The sequence below is a fragment of the Hippopotamus amphibius genome, chromosome 17 (genome assembly GCF_030028045.1).
Source record: "Hippopotamus amphibius kiboko isolate mHipAmp2 chromosome 17, mHipAmp2.hap2, whole genome shotgun sequence".
In the NCBI taxonomy this organism is placed as follows: Eukaryota; Metazoa; Chordata; class Mammalia; order Artiodactyla; family Hippopotamidae; genus Hippopotamus; species Hippopotamus amphibius.
Window position 1 is genome coordinate 45,519,719 of NC_080202.1, and position 20,959 is coordinate 45,540,677.

At 58.1% G+C, this 20,959-nt stretch overlaps 1 protein-coding gene across 6 annotated transcripts in view; it reads right to left on the reverse strand.

Moving 5' to 3' along the window:
• Positions 1–168: 168 nt before the first annotated feature.
• Positions 169–20,959, reverse strand: part of PLCD3 (phospholipase C delta 3) — a 36,109-nt gene continuing 15,318 nt past the window's right edge. For 2 of the 6 annotated variants that reach the window (XM_057715265.1, XM_057715261.1), the window contains exons 2-15: positions 13,948–14,109; positions 13,605–13,833; positions 13,106–13,235; positions 11,999–12,227; positions 11,342–11,543; positions 11,026–11,170; positions 10,050–10,202; positions 8,655–8,798; positions 8,365–8,515; positions 7,435–7,551; positions 6,582–6,748; positions 6,274–6,409; positions 6,008–6,157; positions 5,092–5,792 (exon numbers count right to left, since the gene is read on the reverse strand). In XM_057715265.1, the coding sequence (XP_057571248.1) occupies positions 5,704–5,792; positions 6,008–6,157; positions 6,274–6,409; positions 6,582–6,748; positions 7,435–7,551; positions 8,365–8,515; positions 8,655–8,798; positions 10,050–10,202; positions 11,026–11,170; positions 11,342–11,543; positions 11,999–12,227; positions 13,106–13,235; positions 13,605–13,833; positions 13,948–14,080 (2,175 nt within the window). In that variant the 5' untranslated portion in view covers positions 14,081–14,109 and the 3' untranslated portion in view covers positions 5,092–5,703. Of the gene's footprint in view, positions 294–5,091; positions 5,793–6,007; positions 6,158–6,273; positions 6,410–6,581; positions 6,749–7,434; positions 7,552–8,364; positions 8,516–8,654; positions 8,799–10,049; positions 10,203–11,025; positions 11,171–11,341; positions 11,544–11,998; positions 12,228–13,105; positions 13,236–13,604; positions 13,834–13,947; positions 14,110–14,592; positions 16,212–20,959 lie in introns of those variants that run through there. The other 4 variants (XR_009049971.1, XM_057715264.1, XM_057715262.1 and 1 more) reach the window with 4 other exon arrangements.

Below are 20,959 nucleotides of genomic sequence, written 5' to 3' on the forward strand. Positions count from 1 at the left end.
AATCTAAGGCCAGTGCCAGGCAGACACATATTGATGCAGTGGACTGTTTCCTCCTGAAAGCAGGCATTGACTTTTCTTGGGGAGCAGGAGAAAGAGGATGTGGGGAGTCTTATCCAGTTCCCCTCTGAATCAGCTGGAATGATTGGCTTTGAGAAGGCGGGGTGGGGTGGAGGGGCCGTGCTGAGCTTTGGGGAGGGCTCAACTCTCTCGGAACGGCAGGTGGAGTCCTGACTGGGGCTTTCCTGCAGGGGCCACACCTTTTCCGCATTCTGAACCTGGGCAGCGGGGATGACCTGTGGAAGCAGGTTTCATGAATCAGATCCCTCCTTCCAATCCTCTTGGCCTGCTCCCTGTAGGAAGTCATCCTGCCAACTGATTTTTAAATCAGGGCTTTTTAGCCAGCTGTTACCAACCTTATATTACGGGGATAAGTTCCCTGTGAGAGTATGTCTTTCCACTGCCTGGGGTGACTGGCAGTTTGAAGGGGACCTTTGACCTCCTTGTAGCATCTGGGACCTGGTGGAGACCATCCGTGCCAACCCCGCTTAGCTGATCTTAGAGCAAAGAGCCAGGACCCTGACGCCCACAGGGTGGTTGGGCAAGGATGGCACGGGACTGCTACCCAGAGCTCCAGCCACCAGCCCTTGGCCTGTGCCTTCCAACCCATTAGCCATCTCTTGTGCTCCTTTCCAAGACACAGCCTGCAAGCAGGGGCAAAGGGTGGTGGTTAGATGCCGATCCGGACTTGGTGACAGACGTGATTTCCTGTTGCTGTTGTCTGAGGCTGACTTTCACTGATGATGTTTTGTGGATGTTTGTGGTGGTGGTGTTGGTTGCTTATGCTGCCAGTGGCCCCCAAAGTAATGGAGTCTCCGGTCACGTGGTTGTCATGTAGGCATTCCTCAGTTGTGCTCAGCCCAGTGGCTTGGGGGGGATTGGACTATGAATTGTCAGCAGCAACCCACATCCAAGCTTGTGTGTAACTTTTGCTCTAGGAGGAGGTAAATGGGTGTATGGTGTGACATGGTGGGGGGGTGGGATGGGGGGTTTCCTGGCTGCTTTCACCTCTCGGCTACTTGTAGAGGGGAGGAAGCCTTAGCCGGCAGGCCAGGCTCAGACTAGTCCCAATAACTGGCACGTGCTCTGTCGGCCAGTAGGCCTGCGTTGCAGGCTGTGGGTTTTGGTGGGATGTGCCAGAGGCTGATTCTGCAGAGTCCCCAGACTGGAGGGAATTGTGTGCTTGGGACGGGGCTGTGCTGCCCCTGCACACAAAGGGATGCTGCCGGCTTCCCGCAGGTGCCTGCTGGAGCCCGGCAACTCCACGGATTGGCTTTTCATCAGAGGCCTCTAGGGGCCTCCCTTCTCCCCGTTGTCCCTGTGCTGCAAACTGCAGGCACTGATCGTGGCTGACCTTTGACTCCTTGACTCCGAGATACCCAGACCAAAGAAGCTGCTGCTCTTAGCAAGATGTGCACTGCATTCCACAGACGGCAGGAGTCAGAGAGGCAGGGGCTTGCCTGCACAGCCTCACAGACATCAGACACACAGCGCTCCAAGCCCAGAGCAGCCCGCCCTGTACAGGCATCTAAGGATATCAAAGAACAAAGTGCCCGACTCTCCTACCTTGAGCAGGACCTGGAACGTGGAAAGGCTCCCTGTCATAGGCTTGGTCCGCTGTGGGGCAGGGCCCAGCCCGAGCTGCCTCTGAAATTTGGGGTGCACGACAGCACTGGGAATGAGCTTTGCCTTGGTGACTTAGGTCATGGAATGGAAACTGTGAGGCCCGTGCCTGCTCTGGAAGAAGCAGAGCTCCTGGAGAGGCCCCAGTGTCTCCCTCCAAAACCCTGCAACCGCTCCTTGGACTGCTGTCGTCTTCTGGTAGGGACCCTGCCCACCTTCAGCACCGCCACCCCGGTCTGCAGGCGTTGGCTTGGTGACTGCTTAGTCTCCTTTGTGCCCAAACTGTCCCTGGGTTCTTCACTCAACCCCTTCCAGGACTGCAGGTCTGAGAGCTCAGAGAGAACCATTGCTTGGGGTTTGGGGCCTTGCAGGGCGGTGGAGCCGTGGCTGGCTTGAACCAAACAAGGGAAGGACCCCGGGGCTCCGAACTCATCCACTGGGATCTGCCTCGGGGAGCCGCTCTTGGTGGGCCTCCTCAGTGTGGCCCTCGCCCTCTGCCTCCAGCGCTGGGCTTTTGGACTCCATGTTCCAGATGTTTACCTCCTGGCTTTGGATTGACTCTATGTTTGACCCCTGACCCTGTGGCACATTCCCACGGTCTCCTGTCTCTGTAAGGAGAGAGCCGGGGAGAAACGAGGCCTCAGCTCTGGACTGAGGTCTACATAGGGCTCGTTTCCCCCATGCATGCCTGCTTCCAAAGACGATGGCATCTGGTTTGAAGGCCGGCCCACACCAGGTCACTTCAACACCTGGGTTTACGGAAAATTTCAGGCCTTGCCTGCAACTCTCGTTCATCTGCCGTCACATACTTGCTGGCCTGCAACTCTCGTTCATCTGCCTTCACATACTTGCCGGCGCACTGAAGCCCAGGGTGGGTGTCCCAGTGATCTCGAATTCTTTGCCCAAAGATGACCAGCATGTAACCAGCCGAAGGGATGGCCCAAAGGCCTGGATAGCTTCACAGCTGCAGCCTGGGAGAGGGTGGCTGCCAGGTCGGGGGGCGGGGGCGTGCGGTGAGGAGCGTATCTCTGGCCAGTGCCTCCCCACCCACGAGCAGCCCTGAGGCCTGGCCCACCTGCCCCAGAACCAGAGGAGACCCAGGGCTTTGGTTTACTACTGGAAGGTGAAGGCAGACCTGCAAACACACTGTCCCTAGGGAGACTGTGGGGAAAATTTCATTCAATTCAGTTCAAAACTATTGACTGCCTACCGGCAGGGTGCCACACCCAAGAACAGGGAAGGGGGAAGCTTCACCTTTCTGTCCTGGCTTTAATCCGGGCTGTGGGAGGGGCATCCATTTCCCAGGTCAGGGAAGAAATACCAAATGCGTTGTTGTTCTGCTTGGTACATATCACTTGTTTCTAATAAAGGAAGCAGCTGAACAAAACCCTCCTGCCCTCCTGGTATTCCTCTGGTCAGCAGGTGGCAGTGGAACCGATGGAGTCCCTGGCCTGGGCTGGAGCCCTCTCGCCCTGCAGGGAAGGCGCTCATGACCACAGTGCCGGGCAGCTTCTGAATACCCTCCTTGGGCAAGGCTGTCCTCTCAGGGCCTGCTTGGCTCTTTTCCCCTAACCTCTGCCCCGCCAGCGAGGAGCCGGTACTGACTCAGGTTCACTCCGTGTAAGGAGTAGCTGGGCTCTGGGCCAGCACTGGGGACCTTGCAGAGCAGCCCCCTCGACCCGGTTCAGCGTGGCTCCTCTGATGGAGGGCACAGGCACCACCCTTCCCACGTGTCCAGATGTCACACCTCCCCTTGCGGGCCAGGGGCCAGGTGGTTCTGTTGAGCCACCAAGGGTGCTTTTAATGCTGCAGGCCGCCAGGTCCCACTGAATCAGAAAGGTTCCCAGGCGGGGCCTGAGGAACCACATCTAGGCTTCCCATCCGCCACACCCCCATACACCCCCCCTACCCTCTTCTCTTCCTCTGGACCTTTTCATCCATTCTCCCTATGGCTGGTGCCTCCGAGGCCCTTTCCAGGCAACCCGGGCCCTGAGCGGGCAGCCTGAGAGGACACAAGACCTGCCTCTGGGATGATCTGTGAGGCCTTTTCCTGGTCCTTCTAGACCCCCACCCTATGTCTCTCTGCAACCTGGACCAGCCCACTCCAGCTCCTGAAAGCTTGGGCCTTCATTCCTGCCTTAGGTTTGGGCTGGGAGAACACAGCCCTGTGGGTGGTCTCTGCCCAGGGATCTGCAGAGTTGCGGGCTGAGCTTCTTCTTTGCTTCTACCTCCCATAATTAGTTCCTGTCAACTTTCTTGCCTTAAAGACTCTTGCCCTTACAAGGCCATCTTCCCAGCCTCAGGGCTCTTCTAGCAGTAAACCCTTCCTCTTGCTGCACCAAACCAGAGACAAGAAGCAGGACGGGGGGCTCAGCCTGGGGGCCAGTGTTCACCTGACACAGACCTGGCCCTGTGGGGACCACACAACTCAACTGCTCTTCATACCCGAACCCCGGGCCTGGCCTCACCGTGCCTCCCACCCTAGGGTGGCAGTTTGGCTGCCTGGCTCTCCTGACAGCCCTGAGTACTGTGCACCCAGGCCGCCTGGCCCGTTCCTTCCTTCATGGTTCCTAGATATAGTGGGGGCATCGGGGCCCCTTCAGAGTCTGATTGTCTTCTTTCAGACACACTAGTTCATCAGCACCAAATGCCCCTCTCCGTGAAAACCGAAAGCAGGGTGAGGTTGTCCCTCCCTGCATCAGATCATGGAGGGGCAGGAAGGTGGAGACAGCCCAGCCCTGGGTTCTGCGGGGGCAGCTTCTAGCCTCGGCCCAGCCCCTGCCCCAGGCCGCCCCCTGGGAACTGCTGTCAAGCTCTGCCCTTGTTTGGTGTTGGTGCTGTTGCTCGAAGGAATCCCAGATGCCAGGGCTCCACGTTTAATCCCAGAAAGTCACCCTTCTGACAGGTGGATGGATTCTGTCCTCTGGGCTCTGGGCATACTCTTCCAGCATCGCTAGGGGGGCCTGGAGCAGCCCGCTACTCTCCAGGCCTTGGTTGGTTGGTGGAAGGAGAGGCCCAGGTCTCTGCGATGTGTCTGTTGAGCAGACAGGGGCCTCGAACCCAGCTGAGCCTGCAAAGTCCCTGAGAGCCCTGTCCCCACCACCTTTAGGGCCATAACAATTCTACCCTGGCAGAAGCCCACCCCCCAGCCCCCTCCCCATTTAAGTCCTCTGGTGTGTGTCATGGGGGTGGCCTTGTGAACGGGTGTCCTCATAGTCTTGTGATGCTGGCAGCAGCTCTGAGCCGGGAGGAGGGGGTCAGGGCTATTTTGAGCTGTGGCAGCTCCTGCGGCACTCCGGCTGTCTTAGACGAGGAGCCCAGATGCGGGAAGAGGCCCAACGGACACTCCCTTTGCCCTGTCCCTCCTCATAGGCCTGTGGCTGTGGCCTCGGAGGTGCTCGGCAGGTGGCAGTGGTAAAATAAACTTGCTTCTTTATTTTGTTCTACTGTCCTCTCCAGGGCTCTTCTAAGACACAAGTTAAAAACCTACTCCTAGGTTTCCCCAGGTCTGAGCCTCCCTCTCCCGGCCTGCTTTAACGAGGGAGGGGAGCTCAGGTTCAAGAGCTGGAGGGAGGAGCCCAGGAAAGCCTGGAGGGGGAGAGAGGGCCTTGGCGGGTAGCTAACGCGTGCAGAGGGGGCAAGGGGGTGGCTGGACTCCTTGTGGGAAGGAGGCTGGGATGGCCGCGCTGAGGGGCAGAGAGTGGCCAAAGACTCTCGTGTCCCGCTCCCCAAGTCTCCTGGAGGCAACAGGCCTGGCTCTTCAGAAGCCACGACGACCGGGTGGGCTGAGGACCCAAGCAGCTGGGACCATCTCACAGCCCAGGGAAAAGACCAGCTACCTGTTCTTCAGGAGGGGCTGAGGCAGCCCTCAGCGCCCAGTTGAGACCAGAGTCTGGCAGGCAGGCCAAGTGGGAGGCTGGAGGGGCTGGCACCGCACTACCCCTCCACTCCAGAGGAGGAGAGGGCCTCCGCCGAGGCAGGCAGACCGGCACCTGCAGAACCCAGGGTGGCCCGGCTGTGCCGTCAGGAGCGCTGGATGCAGATGTGGACAAAGAGTGTGGCTGGTGACAGGGAGGCCCCGTCCTTGGAAAGCAGGTGGATGTGGCGGTACCCTGCGGGGAGGGTAGCCTGGAGTCAGCGTCTCTGCCCATGGCCCTACAGGGCCAGGCGTGTGGGGCACAGACCGCATCCCACCCCTGGGGGCCGGGGGCTGGGCCCAGCTCGGGCTGGCTCATGGCAGGCTGTCAGAAGAAATGGGCGGCCCAGGCAAACAGGGTCCTGGAGGCCCGGACCCGCATCCCTTTCCACCGCCTTCACCCCCGCCAACCTTGCTTCAGGCTGCTGAGAGGCAGGGTAAACTGGCCCACGAAGTCATTGGGGGAGGTGGCGTCATAATCTTCTACCACGAACCGGACCAGCACCAGCTCTGGAGCCCGCAGCTGGAACTGCAGGGTCTGCCCCCAGCGGGGGTTGAAGCCTAGGGCGCAGGCCTGGCAGTCAAGAGCCCGCCAGGCCAGGCCCACCCTGCGCCCTCCCCCCTCCCCCCGCACTCTCTGCTGTCTGCCCCCCACTTGCCCCAGCAAGGGCCCCCACCGTTGTTAAGCACGTAGTTGGTCTCCTTGCGAGCACAGTCTGCAGGCACCCCGTGGATCTCGATGCGCACCAGTGGGTCCACAATGGATTTTGGCTTCTCGGCGTTCAGCTTGGGCAGCTGCTGCGCCGTCAGCACCTGTGCGGGAGGAAGGGGAGCTGCAGCCTGGTCTTCCGCACTCACACGGACCCTCCCCCTCGGGACCCAGAGACGGGACGCCCGCACGCGAGCCATCCCCAGGCCTCTGCCGTGCTCAGGCTGGCAGCCCGCAGACAGGGGCCCCGGGCAGGGCACGGTCCAGGGCGCTGACCTGGACGGTGAGAATCGTTCTGGGCGGTCCAGGACATTCGGGGTCAAAGGTTGTGTTGGGGTGCCGCAGACAGGCGGGTTTCAGGACGTAGCCGCACTGCCCGTTGACGAGGAAGCGCCCGGCATTGAGGTCCATCTCGTAACCTGGCGTCTGGAAGTTCAGGGCCACTGTGGATACAGCGGGGCCAGGGCAGGGACTCTTAGTGGCCCTCTCCTCACTGCTCAATTTCAGGGGTCTCACGGCGCCCCCCCCGCCAGACATACCTTGCGGGGACTCAGTTCTCTCCAGAGCAGGCCCAGGGTCCCACTGCCTGGGTAGTGCTATGCCACGCCCGCCGTGGCTTGGGGGGTGTCATGGCAGCCAGGGGACCCAGCCCCCATGGCTGGGATCCCTCAGGGCTGAATGAAGGGTGGGGCTGGGCCCGGGCCTGGGCCAGAGCCGGGATCCAAGGAAGCCAGAGGTTTCCCTACCTGCCCTCAAGGGGACCACGCTCCTCTCCTGTGGTGGTGCTCAGTGTCCCTCCAGAGCCCACTCTCGTCAGTGTTGATTTTAGTGGGGACTGTCGGGGTGTGGGGGAGGGGCGGGGCGGGGAGTGCACCTGGGAGTGGAGGTTTTTAATTTCTACCTTCATAAACAACTCGAGATCTTACACTGGCGAGAACAAACAAGCCTGATTTGTGTTTCCCCACCTACCTTGTTGACAGGTTGTTTAACAATTGTTATCAACAGGACTCATTTTCCACCTTCTGGAAGGCTGTGTGGCCTCATCCCCACTGAGGCCTCCGTGGCGCCCCAGAGGCCACCCCCACCAAACAGCGCCCTGCCCAGCCCCTCTCCTGCTGCCCTCACTCACCCAGCTGACAGCCCGAGTTCCACATCTCCTGGGGGTTGTAGTTGGCGGAGTTCATCCGCAGCCCCAGCGGGTAGACACGGGTTAGCTGGCGGGCATTGTGCCTGATGAAGCTGTTCCCTGGGGGAGATCTGGGGCTCAGCGGGTGCCAGGGCCTGTCACCTCCCCTCCCCCACCTCCAGAGACAAGCCGGGAACAGAGGCTGAACTCCCATCCCAGCTCCCCTGCCGCCGCTCCTCGTTCTCTCTGATGAGGGGACGGGGGTCCTCACAAGGATGCTGCTGAAGTCCAGAGAGGGGCAGGGACCCCCCCCCCACCACCAGGCACGGCACCGCACCCCAAGTCCCCACATTCCCGGCGCGGTGGGTGGAGCACCTGCCCCAGGCTAGCATCCCTTGTCTTTCATTACTCATCCCACAAGCACTCCTCCAGCCAGGACTCCGGTTCCAGTAACCCTTCCTGTGCGTCACACCTCCAGGCTCGGGACAGCCTGCTCCTCCAGGCTGGAAGTCCCCTCCCCCCTTCACCTGGCTGCTTCCTCCTCATCCTTTGGTCGGGGATCTTCTCAGCCAGCACCTGCTCAGGAACCCTCCTCTGACCTCACCCCCTCCTGCTGGGCTCCCCCAGCCCCTGTCATGCCGTCATGCCTGACTGACCACCCCGCACTGAAATTTATCCATCTCTTTCTGGCCCCACCACGAAGGCTATGAGTGGGTGAAGGCAGACAGCAGCCTCCCCCTTCGCTCCACGTACATCTGGCCTGGTGCTGGGCACGCGCTGGGCACTCATTCCCTGAGCCCCTCCCTTTACTGCCCCTGAAGCCCTTTCACGCTCCTTTCCAGATCAACTTCAGCATCCACCACCCACCAGGAGCCTGCCGGTCCCCACTGCCCTCCTGCCCCCAGAGGCAGAGACTGACGTCCCGGCTCCTACCTGCCTCTCGGGTGAGCTTCTTGGCCTTGCGCTCGCTGAGGGAACCGACCTGGAAGGGCTGGGGCGGGACTGGGGCGGGGCGCAGGGTCCGCAGGCGGGTGGCACAGCAGTACACGGCCAGGGCCGACAGCTCTGGAGAGATCTGCTTGGCCTGGGAGACGAGCATCCGCAGGGGTCTGCTGCCTGCAGCCCCCTGGTCCTGCCACCGTCCTTCCCTCCTCCACCTGCCCCCACGCTCCACAGTCCCAAACCCCTGCCCGGCCTGGGCTGGCTCCGCCAGGCCCACTCACCCGCCGCCTCTGCCCTGTGGCCCCCACCTCCTCTTCTTCATCCTCCTCTTCATCGTCCTCCTCCCGGTCTGATAGAACGCGACCGTCCTCACTCCGAGCTGCTGGAAGCTTCTTCCCCTTCACCAGGACCCGGCCTTTCAGCTGCTACAGAGGCCAATATGGAAGAATGACGCTCCTTGGCCCCTGTCAGCTGGTCGGTCCATCATTCAGCCACCATTGTGTGAGGGGCTGGCCCGGGGTGGTGAGCAGGGAAGGAGACGCAGCTGAGTGATGTTTCTAATAGGACGAAACCTATGAGGGAAACAGCCTACGGGACTACCCACAGGGGACTGGCTAATGAGGTCCCTCTAAGCATCAGAATCCTACACAGCAGCCAGGAAAATGAACGAGGCGGCTCAGAGCTGAAAGAGAAGGCGCAGTCTTCAAAAAAGGTCTCACGTGGGCTTCCCTGGTGGCGCAGTGGTTAAGAATCCGCCTGCCAATGCAGGGGACACAGGTTCGATCCCTGCTCCACGAAGATCCCACATGCCACGGAGCAACTAAGCCCGTGTGCCAAAAAAAAAGGTCTCACGTGAAAGAAATGAGGGTAGAACATATGTTCACATGGTCTTCTTTGTGTACCATTTGAAAGAAGACAGGTATGTATATAGGTTTATGTGGGAAAATTCTGGAAGGATACACAAGATGGTTACTTCTTCAGAAATAGGACAGGCGGTAGCCTGAGTGGAGGAAAATCCATTTTTCATGTGTATGCATTTCTGCGGCTCCATTTTTTCTTTTACTATATGTATTTTATTTTCATACTAATAAAAAAATCAAATCACACACAAAGGTGAATTGATATTCCCTGCATAAACTTGGGATTGGAAGGAGTGGGAGAGTTTTCTCAAAGAGCCCAAAGAGGATAAATGTCCTGAAGGGGCAGATAAAATGCTCTGGGGTTTGGGAGAAAAGGAGGAAGGACCACTTCTGGCCAGAGAGCTGAGGAAGTTGTTAAGGCCACAGGAAGCGTCCCTTTGCACGGAGCTAGAGCGCTAAGCAGGTGGCGCTTGGCGAGCACAGATGGCTGGGGAGCTCCAGGTGGAGGAGACGGTGCCAACCAAGGCCTTCGAGGTGGGAACGGCCGAGCCTGCAGGGACTCCGCGGGCGGGAGGCAGAGCGGGGAGGTCAGGGCCAGGGCATGGAGGGCCTTCGATGCCAGGCAAGAGGGTGGGGTGTGTCCAGTCAAAATGGAAGGCAGAAAGTGACAAGACCACAGGGTGGCAGAGGTCAGATGAACGGAGAAGCAGGGGAAGGTTAAGGCAGAGAGGGGAGGGGTCCTGAACAAGTGAGGTGCATGGTGGACCTTGGTGCCAGACCCTCCCCCCACCCAGGCTGGGGTTCTGGGGGCATCACCTCCGGGGACGGCAGCTCCTCAGGGTTCTGGGAGTCCAGCACTTGGGTCACCAGCATGTCCCCCAGGATGGAGTGGAGGTGGCGGGCCATGGCAGCCTGCTGCTCCAGCCCACAGTGGTTCTCAAGGGACAGGATGACAGGGTACGGGGACAGCTGTGGGGGGAGGGGCAGCAGCTCAGGGTCACTCACCCCTCCCCCACCAGGACCCCTGCTACACCAAGCCTCTCCACCCCCTTCAGGACAGGCAGGCAAAGGCTGGGCTCTGGAGACCCACTCTCGGGGAGACTGAGTGGCTGGATGTGGGACACACTGGCATCAGTGTGTACGTGGAGGTGAAGAGGTCAGATCTGGGGCCTCGGAGAAGGGGTGGACTGTCTGGGGAGCTGAGGGCGGCTGTAGGAATGTTTTTCTTTTATAAACGCTCTTTATATGTTAATGACACTGACCATGTCATTTAGGTTTGGTCCCAGCCCATCATTTGTTGATGTTGTATATAGCTCGACAGAAGTTGCAATTTTTTGTAGATGCAACATTGAGCTTCTCTTTTAGGACTTTCTCTTTGCGAGTCATGATTAAAATGTCCTTCCCTACACACAAGGTTTTCTCCTGAAAATTTTATGATTTTAATACATTTACTAAATGTGGGTAGATGGGAGCTTCTCACCCAGCTTTATTCTACCCCATGGGCCAGTTGTCCCAGCAGCACATGGTGAAAGTGAGTCTCTGAGCAGGGGTTTCTTTCGTTTGGGGATGTTTGGTTTGTTTTTGGCTTTTTTCATCGCCCCTCACGGCATGCAAGATCTTAATTTCCCGACTAGGGATCAAACCCGGGCCCCCTGCAGTGGAAGCACGGAGTCTTAACAACTGGACCACCAGGGAAGTCCCAGAGGTTTCTTTTGAAAGGACTGAGACCAGCTGGGGTCATTGGGAAGGCTCTGGGGCTGGGCGTGGGGGTCCCGGGGGTCCCGGGGCTCACCGTGAAGGCGTGGTCACGCACTGCCTGGATCACGTCTCGGAAGAGGATCTTGGAGGTGAGGGTGTGGCCGTGGTAGATGACCGGCTCCCCTCCTGGCCCCTCCCAGCAGTCCAGCTCCACACAGCGGCATCCCTGGGCAAAGGCCCTGTGGACAGATGGATGGATGGGCAAGGTGTCGTGTGGGTGGCACAGAGCAGGGCAATGGACAGGCCCCCAGGTAGGCACCAGGAAGCCCATGGTGGGAGTTGAGCCCCATATCCCTCCTGAAACTGGCTCCCAGACATGTTCACCACCCCCATCCCCTCCACTATGGTACCTAACGTAGGCCTCAGTACTGCTGGGCCCACCGATCTGAGAGTCGGTCAGGTAGGTATTGTGGGAGGAGGAGATGAAGTAGTGGGCGAGGGGCTGGTTCATGTCCTGGAACACGCATGCGTGGGCCAGGGCCAGGGCCGCCCCCTCAGGTGACAACAGGTACATCATGAAGCCATCCAGTGTCATCAGCTCGTGCTGCTTGGCTGCAGGAATGGGCAGAAGAGAGCTTCACAGGGGACCCCTGTGTCTGGCCCTAAATGCCTCAAAGTTCACTCAACCCAGTAATACTGCGCACCTGTCTACTGACTGGACTCCACATATGTCTTTTTTTTTTTTTTGCCACGCTGCGTGGCTTGAAGAATCTCAGTTCCCCAACCAGGGATTGAACCTGGGCCACGGTAGTGGAAGCCTGGAATCCTAACCATCAAGCCACCAGGTGACTCCCAAGTTACGCTGTTTAATTTCAACCCAACCCTATAAGGAAGTATATTATGCCATTTTACAGATGTGGCAGCTGAGTCTCAAAGAGGTGAGGTAACCTGCCCAAGATGGCGCCCACAGCCAATAACAGCAGAGCCCACTTAGCTGGGAATTCCGACCTGTCAGATGCCAAGCCCCGGGCCGGGTTGGCCCCAACCCTATCTGTCAGACCCCTCACCTGTCTCATTGAGCTCATAGGTGTGGATGAGCTGCTGGGCGTGGGCCAGCGTGGCGCTGTCCTCGCCCTGGTCCTCCAGGAACTCCAGCAGCTCAGGTGCGCTCAGCACACGGTCCTCACCAGAGTACCGATGGAAGAGCTCCTCCAGTTCGGGGCGTTTCAGCAGCCGCCGCAGAAACTCCTCGATCTCAGGCCCCTCCAGCCGCTCGTTGTTAGAGTGGTCACACTCCTGGAGAGCAGGAGGGAGAGACTCAGAGGAGGAAGACACCCTGGGAGAGCCGGCCTGCGCTGACACACCTGTCATCCACCATGGCTGGGAAGGGAGGCTATGTCCCCCATTTCACAGGTGGAGAAACTCAGAGCTAGTGAGGCTCCAGGTCTCTCTCAGACTCACACAGCTGCTAAATCACAGGGATGGGATTCTAAGGAATCTCACTTGGGTTCAGTGCCTATCCCTCTGCCCCAAGACCTACCCCAAGAATCAAGATGTGGGAGGAAAAACTGTGAGCCCTGGGCAGGGCTGAGCCCATGTGCCAGAATCCCCCCTCCCGTGTGTATATGCTACCATTCTCACCCTCACATATTCACACCCAGGGTCAACCAGCAACACACAACTAAGAGTTCACGTGGCACAGTCCACGTGGAGCTGTGGCCCAGGCGTACAGGTGCCCCGTGGCCCTCCTGCCTTCCCGGGTCACACAGTCAACATCCACACAGGTGTCTCCATGTGCTCCGAGTGGGCAACGGATGCAGAGCCTACCGCCGTGGGCCCCTGTCTGTGCTCCCACATGTGGGGTGTACATGGTCACGTGTGGAGGTGCCACACGTGCCACAGTGGAGGTGGGTGTGCTCATGTGTGTGCCCGTGAGCCCGAGGTCCTTGCTACCTGGGCTCTGCCTGAGGGTGAGGAAAGGAGCCCTGGGCGGGCACTCCCATCCTGGCCCAGTGGTATCACTGGGTGAAAGGGTACCTAGGCCCAGATGTGGCCTTTCTGCAGAGAGAGGTCACGCTCCACAAAAGCTGGGGGTGGGGGTGGGGAGGGAACTGATGACTCAGATGGCTGGGGGAGGGCAGAGAGCAGCGGTCAGCGTGGGGGCAGGTGCCCACCTTGAAGAGGCAGTAGGCGTACATGTCGTTCATGTCCACGTTGACCATGCGGAGCAGGTTCTTCATCTCCTTGAAGCTCATCTTACTGTCCTGGTTGGAGTCTGCTCGGTGCAGATAGGAGTGGATCCAGGTGCGGGCGCTCAGGAAATATCAGCAACAGGCTGGGCCCCGCCCCCAGCTGACAGGTAACTGACAGGTGTGGCACATCTCCGCCCCCCCCACCCCCACCCCCTGCCCTGGGGGCTCCGGGGTTTGGGTGCTGTGCTTTCCCTTCAGCCTGTGGACCCCCTGAGCACCATAGCTGTGTGTCCTCCATGGGACCAGGGCCACCCAGAGACAGGATGCCGCACTGCCACGCTCAGTTCTGAAGACAAGGGGCTCTATCTCAAACCGCGGGCCCCCTAAGGGCGGAGCCAGGTCTCCTCTGAGCCCGGGGGTCCTCCCGGCACAGGGCCGGCCCCCCTCCCCGCCAGGTCCTCTGCCCTCCCCGGGAGGATATTGGTCCAGGCGCTCGCGCTGGCTCATGGCGTCGAGGCGCGCGCGCAGCTTGGCCAGACCGCGCACCCAGCGCTGCGCCTCCTCGGCCGTGGGCGCCACCAGGTCCAAGTTCTTGCGGCGCCCCTTGAAGGCGATGGTGAGGCAGCGCGCCGGCTCGAAGGCGCCCCCGAAGCGCCGCAGGCCCTCGGATTGGTGGCCCTCGCGCACGGCCTCGATGTGCTGCACGAAGACTGCGGAGAGGGACGGGACGCGCGCAGCCGGGTCAGGGCGGTGGGCCTGGGCCCCCACTGTCCCCAGCCGGCCACTGTCCCCAGCCTGCCCACGCCCGCCCGGCCCCGGCTCACAGATGTGCTGCGAAGGCGCGCGCGGGATGCGCCGCTGGAACCACACGCTCAGGCCGTCCTCCTGCAGCCGATACAGCCGCTCCTTTTGCCATGTCCGCGAACGGATCTTGCAGAGCCGGGAGCCCCTCAGCATGGCGCACACGTCCTCGTCCTCCGTCAGGCCTGCGAGGGCGGGAGGCCATGGGCATCCTGGCCGGCCCTGCCCGCACGTTCGCTCCACCCTCCTCCCAGCAGGGAGGTGCGGCCTCCCTCCCCAAGCATCTGCAAACTCTCCCAGGCGTCTCTTCCTCTCCTTGTAACAGGCCCCAATACTGGCTTTGGCTCTAGGCTTTTTGGCCCCAAGGCCTGTGCTTGGTGTGTCCCACCCAGGCCCCCCTGGGAGGGGTGCCAGTAACAGGCCTGCCCTCCTTCCTGCCAAGCAGCCTCCTCTGGAGGCCCTCAGAACAGATCAACTACTCAGCAGTGCCTGGGACTCAGGCCTCACTAAAGGTCACCCTTTCTGCCACTCCCCTCCATCACAGCCTCCAGCCTTCAAGCCCAGAATCTGCCATCAACAGCCTTTTCTCTGGCATGAAACCCTGACCATCAAGATGGTAGTCTCACTATCTAACCTAAATCTTTCTTGCTGCAACCCAAGCTCCTCACCTCTGCTTTCCCGAAGACAAGGGAGGACAGCGGAGGTCACTCTGGCTCCAGGGTCTCAGACCAAGCATGCGAGGCCCAGTCCTGCCTTGGCCAGCCTGGGGCTGATCTCCAGATGCCCTGGTGGGGCCCAGCTGAAAGCATGATCTCCTGTGACAGTTGGTATCCCCCTTGCCCAGCCACTGTCACAATTCCGTGTAACCCCTGAATCCACATGTGCTCTCCAGTCACAGAGTCCATCTTTCTTAAGACAAAATACTTACAAAGTACCTACTACATGCCAGACCCCACTCTCATATTAACACTCAAGAAAAAAGTGCAAAGACGCTTCAGGAACTTGCCAGAATTCCATGGATGGGGAGTGGTGGAAGCAGGCTTCAAACCCTGGAGGTCAGGCTCCAGCCCCTTTGCCCTTGGCCACTACACTGAACCCTCTGCTTCTTCTTCTGTCCTCCTCCCTCCCCTGCTCCCTGAAACCACCCTGGGCTTGGGAACCTAGGAAAGAGCAGGGTCCAGGGAGTCAAATTCCAGCTCTGTCACTTTCCAGTTACACGGCCTTTGTGGCAATACCCTATGACTGCTCTAAGTCTCATGTTCTCCATTCACAAATGGAGACCACAATGGTAGCTGCTGCAAAACCCAAAATTCAGTCAAGATGCTGCCCAGGACTTCCCTGGTGGCACAGTGGTTAAGAATCCGCCTGCCAGTGCAGAGGACACGGGTTCAATCCCTGGTCCAGGAAGATCCCACATGCCACGGAGCAACTAAGCCCCTGTGTCACAACTACTGAGCCTGAGCTTTAGAGCCTTTGAGCCACAACTACCGAGCCCACGTGCCACAACTATTGAAGCCCGCGCGCCTAGAGCTTGTGTTCTGCAACAAGAGAAGTCACCGCAATAAGAAGCCGGTACACCGCAGCAAAGAGTAGCCCCTGCTCGCTGCAACTAGAGAAAGCCTGTGTGCAGCAATGAAGACCCAAAGCAGCCAAAATAAATAAGTAATTAAATAAATGATTTAAAAAAAAAAGATGCTGCCCATCCCGGTAGGGCCACACCCTGCTCAGATTTGCATCAGCAGGGGTCAAAACCAAAGGTTTATAAGCCAGGGAATAATAGAATGCTTGGGAACCCGCCAAACTGTAGGGTCCACGCCCTTTGGAAGGACAGAGGCAGCCAGGAGTGGAGGCAGCCAGAGTTTCCAGAGAACCGGAATCTGGATTTGTATGTGACGCCTCCAGATTTTTCAATGTTGGCAATTAAATCAAATTGAAACAAAACCCTCAAAACACCACTGTGTGTGGGGGCCAAAGGAAACAGGACAGTGGGCCTCTCTTCCTCCCTTTATTTCAACAAGCTCCCAGTACTGGGTTTGGCTTTAGGCTTTGTGGCCCCAAAGACCCTGCTTGCCCAATTGCAAACCCTGACCTGAGGAATCAAGTCTAAATTCCTGGGCCTTCCTCCCACTTTCTCCAGGAGCCTTTGTAGGATCCTTCTTCCGTCTCTTCCTCACACTGGAGCTCTTCAAGGACCAGCTTAGATACCACATCCTCCACGAAGCCTTCCCCGATTTGTCCTCAAATGGGAGTTCTCCCTCCCGGACCACTGGCAACCATTTTTACTTTAATTAAATCACACCACCTAAATTGTAATGTCAGTGGACTTTAATAAACCCAAGCACTGGGATATCCCCACCTCAGTGCTTGTCCCAGAGCCAGGCTTGCAGCCAGTGTTTTCTGAAAGGGGAGGCAGATGGACAGACAGCTGGGGCACCAAGTGCATTCTAGCCCCAGCCCTGAGCCGTCTGTCCAGATGTCAGTGCAGCAGCCTTATGGGCCAGGGTTTCTCAACCCTGGCTGTTCGTCAGAATCACCTGGGGGAGGTTGCGAAACCCATGACCCAGAGATGCTCGTCCAGCAGGTGCAGGCTGGGGGGTGGGCGACTGTTTTTAAAAACCTACTTTGTGACTTTGAGAGTGACTGTGACTAAGAATCAGGACTCAGGGGCAAGAAGAGAAAAACTGCCTTCCTTAAGAGGCTATGGTCCCCCCCTTGGGGCCAATCTGTGACCCTAATGGCTCCAAGAGTCTCTCAGGGTCTCTCAGGCCCTCAAGAGGGCCCTTGGCCCTCTTGAACTGAGGGTCAAGGGCCACTTGGGTCAAGGGCCACTGAGGGTCAGGTGGCCACTGAAGGTCAAGGGCCACTCAGTGCCACCTAGCCAGGAAGGGGAGGTGGAACCCTCCTTCATCCAGACAAAGAGCTGGAACATGGCATGTGGCAGGCCAAGAAACTCACCAGACCCTCAGCCCCCTGTGCCACATCCAGACAACCTCTGCATTCTCTCACCCTGAGGAACAGCAGAGTAGGGGACAGGGCATTCAGGGGAAGCTGCAGTGCCACCAGGGCTGAGCCCACCCCTCCACCACCTCCTCAGCTGTGGGAAGGGGTCTCCTTATTCCCTTGACATGCAGGCTGTGCAGCTGGGGCCACCTGCCCTGACTGGGCCGGCCCTGGATGCCAAGCCCGGAGCTGGAGCGGTGGGGAAGGGCGTGGGGAGGGGGTAGGAAGGGGGCTGGTGAATGACTAAGGCCGGATATGGAGGTGAGTCAATGAGGGCCTGCGTTGTCCAGAGTCTTCTGCAGACAGGACGTGGAGAAAGGCAGCCTGAGCTCCTGACCGGCCCCCCACTGGGACAGGTTCCCACGTTGAGGGGGCCCCTGCTCCTGGCCCTCACTCCCAGCTCCCCAGGAGCCTGTTGGGGGGAGGGGTGACATTCTGTTCTGCCCACCCAACCGGCACAGGCCCTCAGATCACACTGCCCCTTGGGCAACACTGACCCCCAACCACACTGCCCGTGGAAAAGCCACACAGAATGAGGATGAAGTACCAGGCAGGGCCAGGTGCTGAGTCCCTGGGTGGGTGCCTCTATTTCTCCATTGTTTGAGCTTCTGAACCCTGGGGTAGTGAGGGGTCTGAGCTGTCAGATGGGAAGGGCAGGACCAACAGAGGTAAGGGGGTGAGGTCAGGAGGCGGGCCCAGGCCCTGGGCAGTGATGCTGAGAGAGGCCTGGCCCTCTGCCCAGCACCCAGTAAACATTTATCGGTCCAGCCAGACCCAAACTCACAGATGTTTCCTCGACCTCATTCCTACCTGCTTGGGGCAGGTGCGCAAGCTGCCTGCCTCCTGTGGTTTCCATGGATTTTCTATCCATCTCTACCTTGAACCTGGAGCTGGGCTGGGCCAGCACCATGGCCACCTCGCCCGAGCAGGTGGGGTAACAATCATGAAATAATAGTAAAAATGAGGACAAACAATACTAAAAGGTGGAAACAACCCAAGTGTCCATCAGCAAATGAAGAATAAGCAAAATGTGGGATATTTTGCTTATTCCTAGAGTGGGATATTACTCAGCCTTAAAAAGGAGGGAAATTTGATCTCTGCTACACGTGGATGAACCTTGAAGACATGGTAAGTGAAATAAGCCAGACCCAAAAGGACAAATGTTGTATGATTCCATTTACATGAGGTACCTAGAACTGGCAAATTCATAGAAACACATTTTGTATCCTTATACCGTGATTAAAAAAAATCAGAGACAAAAAGTAAATTAGGGGTTACCAGAGGCTGGGGAAAGGGAGAAATGGGGAATTATGGCCTAATGGTTACAGTTTCTGTTCAGGGTGATGGAAAAGTTTTGGAAATAGCACAACATTTTTAGTGTAATTAATGCCACTGATTTACCCACTTCAGAATGGTTTACATGGCCAATTTTATGTTATGTATATTTTACCACGGTTTTTAAAAATTCAGGGACTTCCCTGGCGGTCCAGTGGTTGACACCACGCTTCCAATGCAGGGGACATGGGTTTGATCCCTGGTCCAGGAACTAAGATCCTGTCTGCTGCATGTTGCAACCAAAATAATAATAATAATAATAATAATAATAATAATAATAATAATAATAATAATGTAATATGCCAGAAACCACTGTACACTTTAAATGGCTGAATGGTATGAGTTATGAGTTAATCTTCAATAAAGCTGTCAAAGAGGCACAGAGCAGCTCCTGAACTTGTCCAGGGTCACAGGGGAGCTGGAGTGTGTTGAGAGTTGGGGGGGCCTCACCCAAAGGGCTCTGTGTGGCTGAAGGAGCACACAGCGCTATCTAGGGTCCGCCCACAGGGACCTCACAATAAATGACAGCAAAGAAGGAAACAAGGCTGTGCCTGGGAGGGAAGAGGGGCGGAGGTCTTCTGCTCCATCCCTGCTCCTCGGTCCCAAGGCCCCTAGCTGGTCCCCTCTCCTGCCCAGACCCACTCCGTGTCATCAGCTGGCGCCCAGACACCTTTCCTGAGCTGCTTATCTCAGGCCCCAGAGAGGGGTTGGGAGGTAGTGAGAAGTGGGCAGCCCCACAGTTTCCCAACGACCACCTGCAGCCTGGGCCGTTAGGCTGTGTGTGGTCTGGGGCCAGAGGGGTTCTGTGGCCAAGGCAGGGGCAGGAACCGGCCCCAGTGGCAGAGCTGAAAGGGGCTGTGGAGAGGCCAAGTTCATCTCTGGCCCTTAAATCCTACCCTTCTCGTAGACGGGCCACTGATGGTCAGAGAGGATGGAAACAGTGTGGGTCGCCGAGGGCGGGGTGGGTGGGCTGGTGGGAGGTGCTGTGTGGTCACGGGGTGTGCATGCAGAGACCAGGGTGTGTAAGGAGTGAAGGTGTGTGTAGGGTGGTATGTGCATATAGGGTATGTGTGTATGGGGTTGGTGGGTGGGAGGAAGGTGGTCAGCTTGGGGTGGAAACTAGGCTGTATGGCTGTGTGTGTGTGTGTGTGTGTGCACCAGTGCACACTCAGGAAGGGCTCCAGCAGGAATGTGAGACATGCAGGGAACAGCAACAGCTGACAGCTTCATGCCAACGGGGGGGTGGGGGAGGGAAGGGAGGAAGAGCAGCTTTTCTGGGCTGACTGAAGCCATGACGCTCTGGGAGGGGACAGGCAATCCCCTTCTCACGGGAATCCTCAAGCAAGCAGGCAGCCCCAGCACCTTGGGTACCAAGCATGTCCCCCTCACCCTGGCTGGCCACCACACCCAAGGCTAGAGCCCAGCGGAGCTCAGTGCCAGAATCCATAACATTCCCTGAAGCATCAACAAAGTCAGGAAAGACAGGCAGTGCTTCCCCTGCTCCAAGCGGACACAGCACAATAAAGGTGGCAGTACCCTTCTCCACAGGGTCAGGCCAGGTGTGAAGCCTGTTTGGGGGCTCAGATGGTGGAGGGGGGCTCTCCAGAGCTGAGGAAGGAGGAGAGGTGAGGGGGAACGCCCCGGCATGACCAGGAGAGCTGCCCAGCCCTCCCTACCACCCAGGCTGGGCACCGGGGGCTGCTCTGAAGACCCCCCACCTGCCCACCTCACCCGGGCAGTCCCACTCACCCTGCAGGAGATGTCCGGGGCAGGCCATCAAGAGCGTCTGCCTGCCCTGTGGCACTTGGTGGTGTGTGCAGACCGGGGAGGGAAGGGAGCAGCTTCTGCCCACTCAGTGCTCTGCTCACGGGGAGGATTAGGGGCAGGGTGGAGCGTCAGGGGCGCAGGGGCAGACCCGGGCTCTGGGGAGATAGGGCTGCCAGACAAAAGTCAGGATGCCCAGCTTCATGTGAATTTCAGATGAAGAGCAAATAATATTTCAGTATTAGTGTGTCCCAAATTATGTGTTGTTTATCTGAAATTTGCATTTAACTGAGCATCCCGTGTTTTTTTGGCAGCCCTATGAGGACACCCCTGGAAGCTGGCAGAGCCACTGTGGGGGAGGGGTGTAGCAGGCCCCTCCCCACCAGGCTTCCTTCATTGTGTTAGGCGCTTGGACTCTGGGCCAGACTTCCTGGGTTCAAATCCTCTCTTAGCTACTTCCTAGCTTGGAATCCTGGGCAACTTACTAAATCTCTCTGAACCTCAGTTTCCTCACTTGAAAATGAAGCTAATGGTTCCACCTACCTCATACAGTTGACAGTAAATGAACTAATATGTGAAAAGAGCTCGCACAGTGTTATAAAGGTGTTAATTAGTACCCATTAATTTCAGCAGTGAAGAGCCCTCATTGAAAATGATGGCTTTGGGGCTTTCCTGGAGGCGCAGTGGTTAAGAATCTGCCTGCCAATGCGGCAGACACAGATTCAAACCCTGGGTTGGGAAGATCCCACGTGCTGAGGAGCAACGAAGCCTGTGTGCCACAACTACTGGGCCTGTGCTCTAGAGCCCGTGAGCCACAACTACTGAAGCCCGTGCGCCTAGAGCCTGTGCTCCGCAACAAGAGAAGCCACTGCAATGAGAAGCCCGTGCACCATGAGGAAGATTAGCCCCCACTCATCGAACTAGAGAAAGCCCATG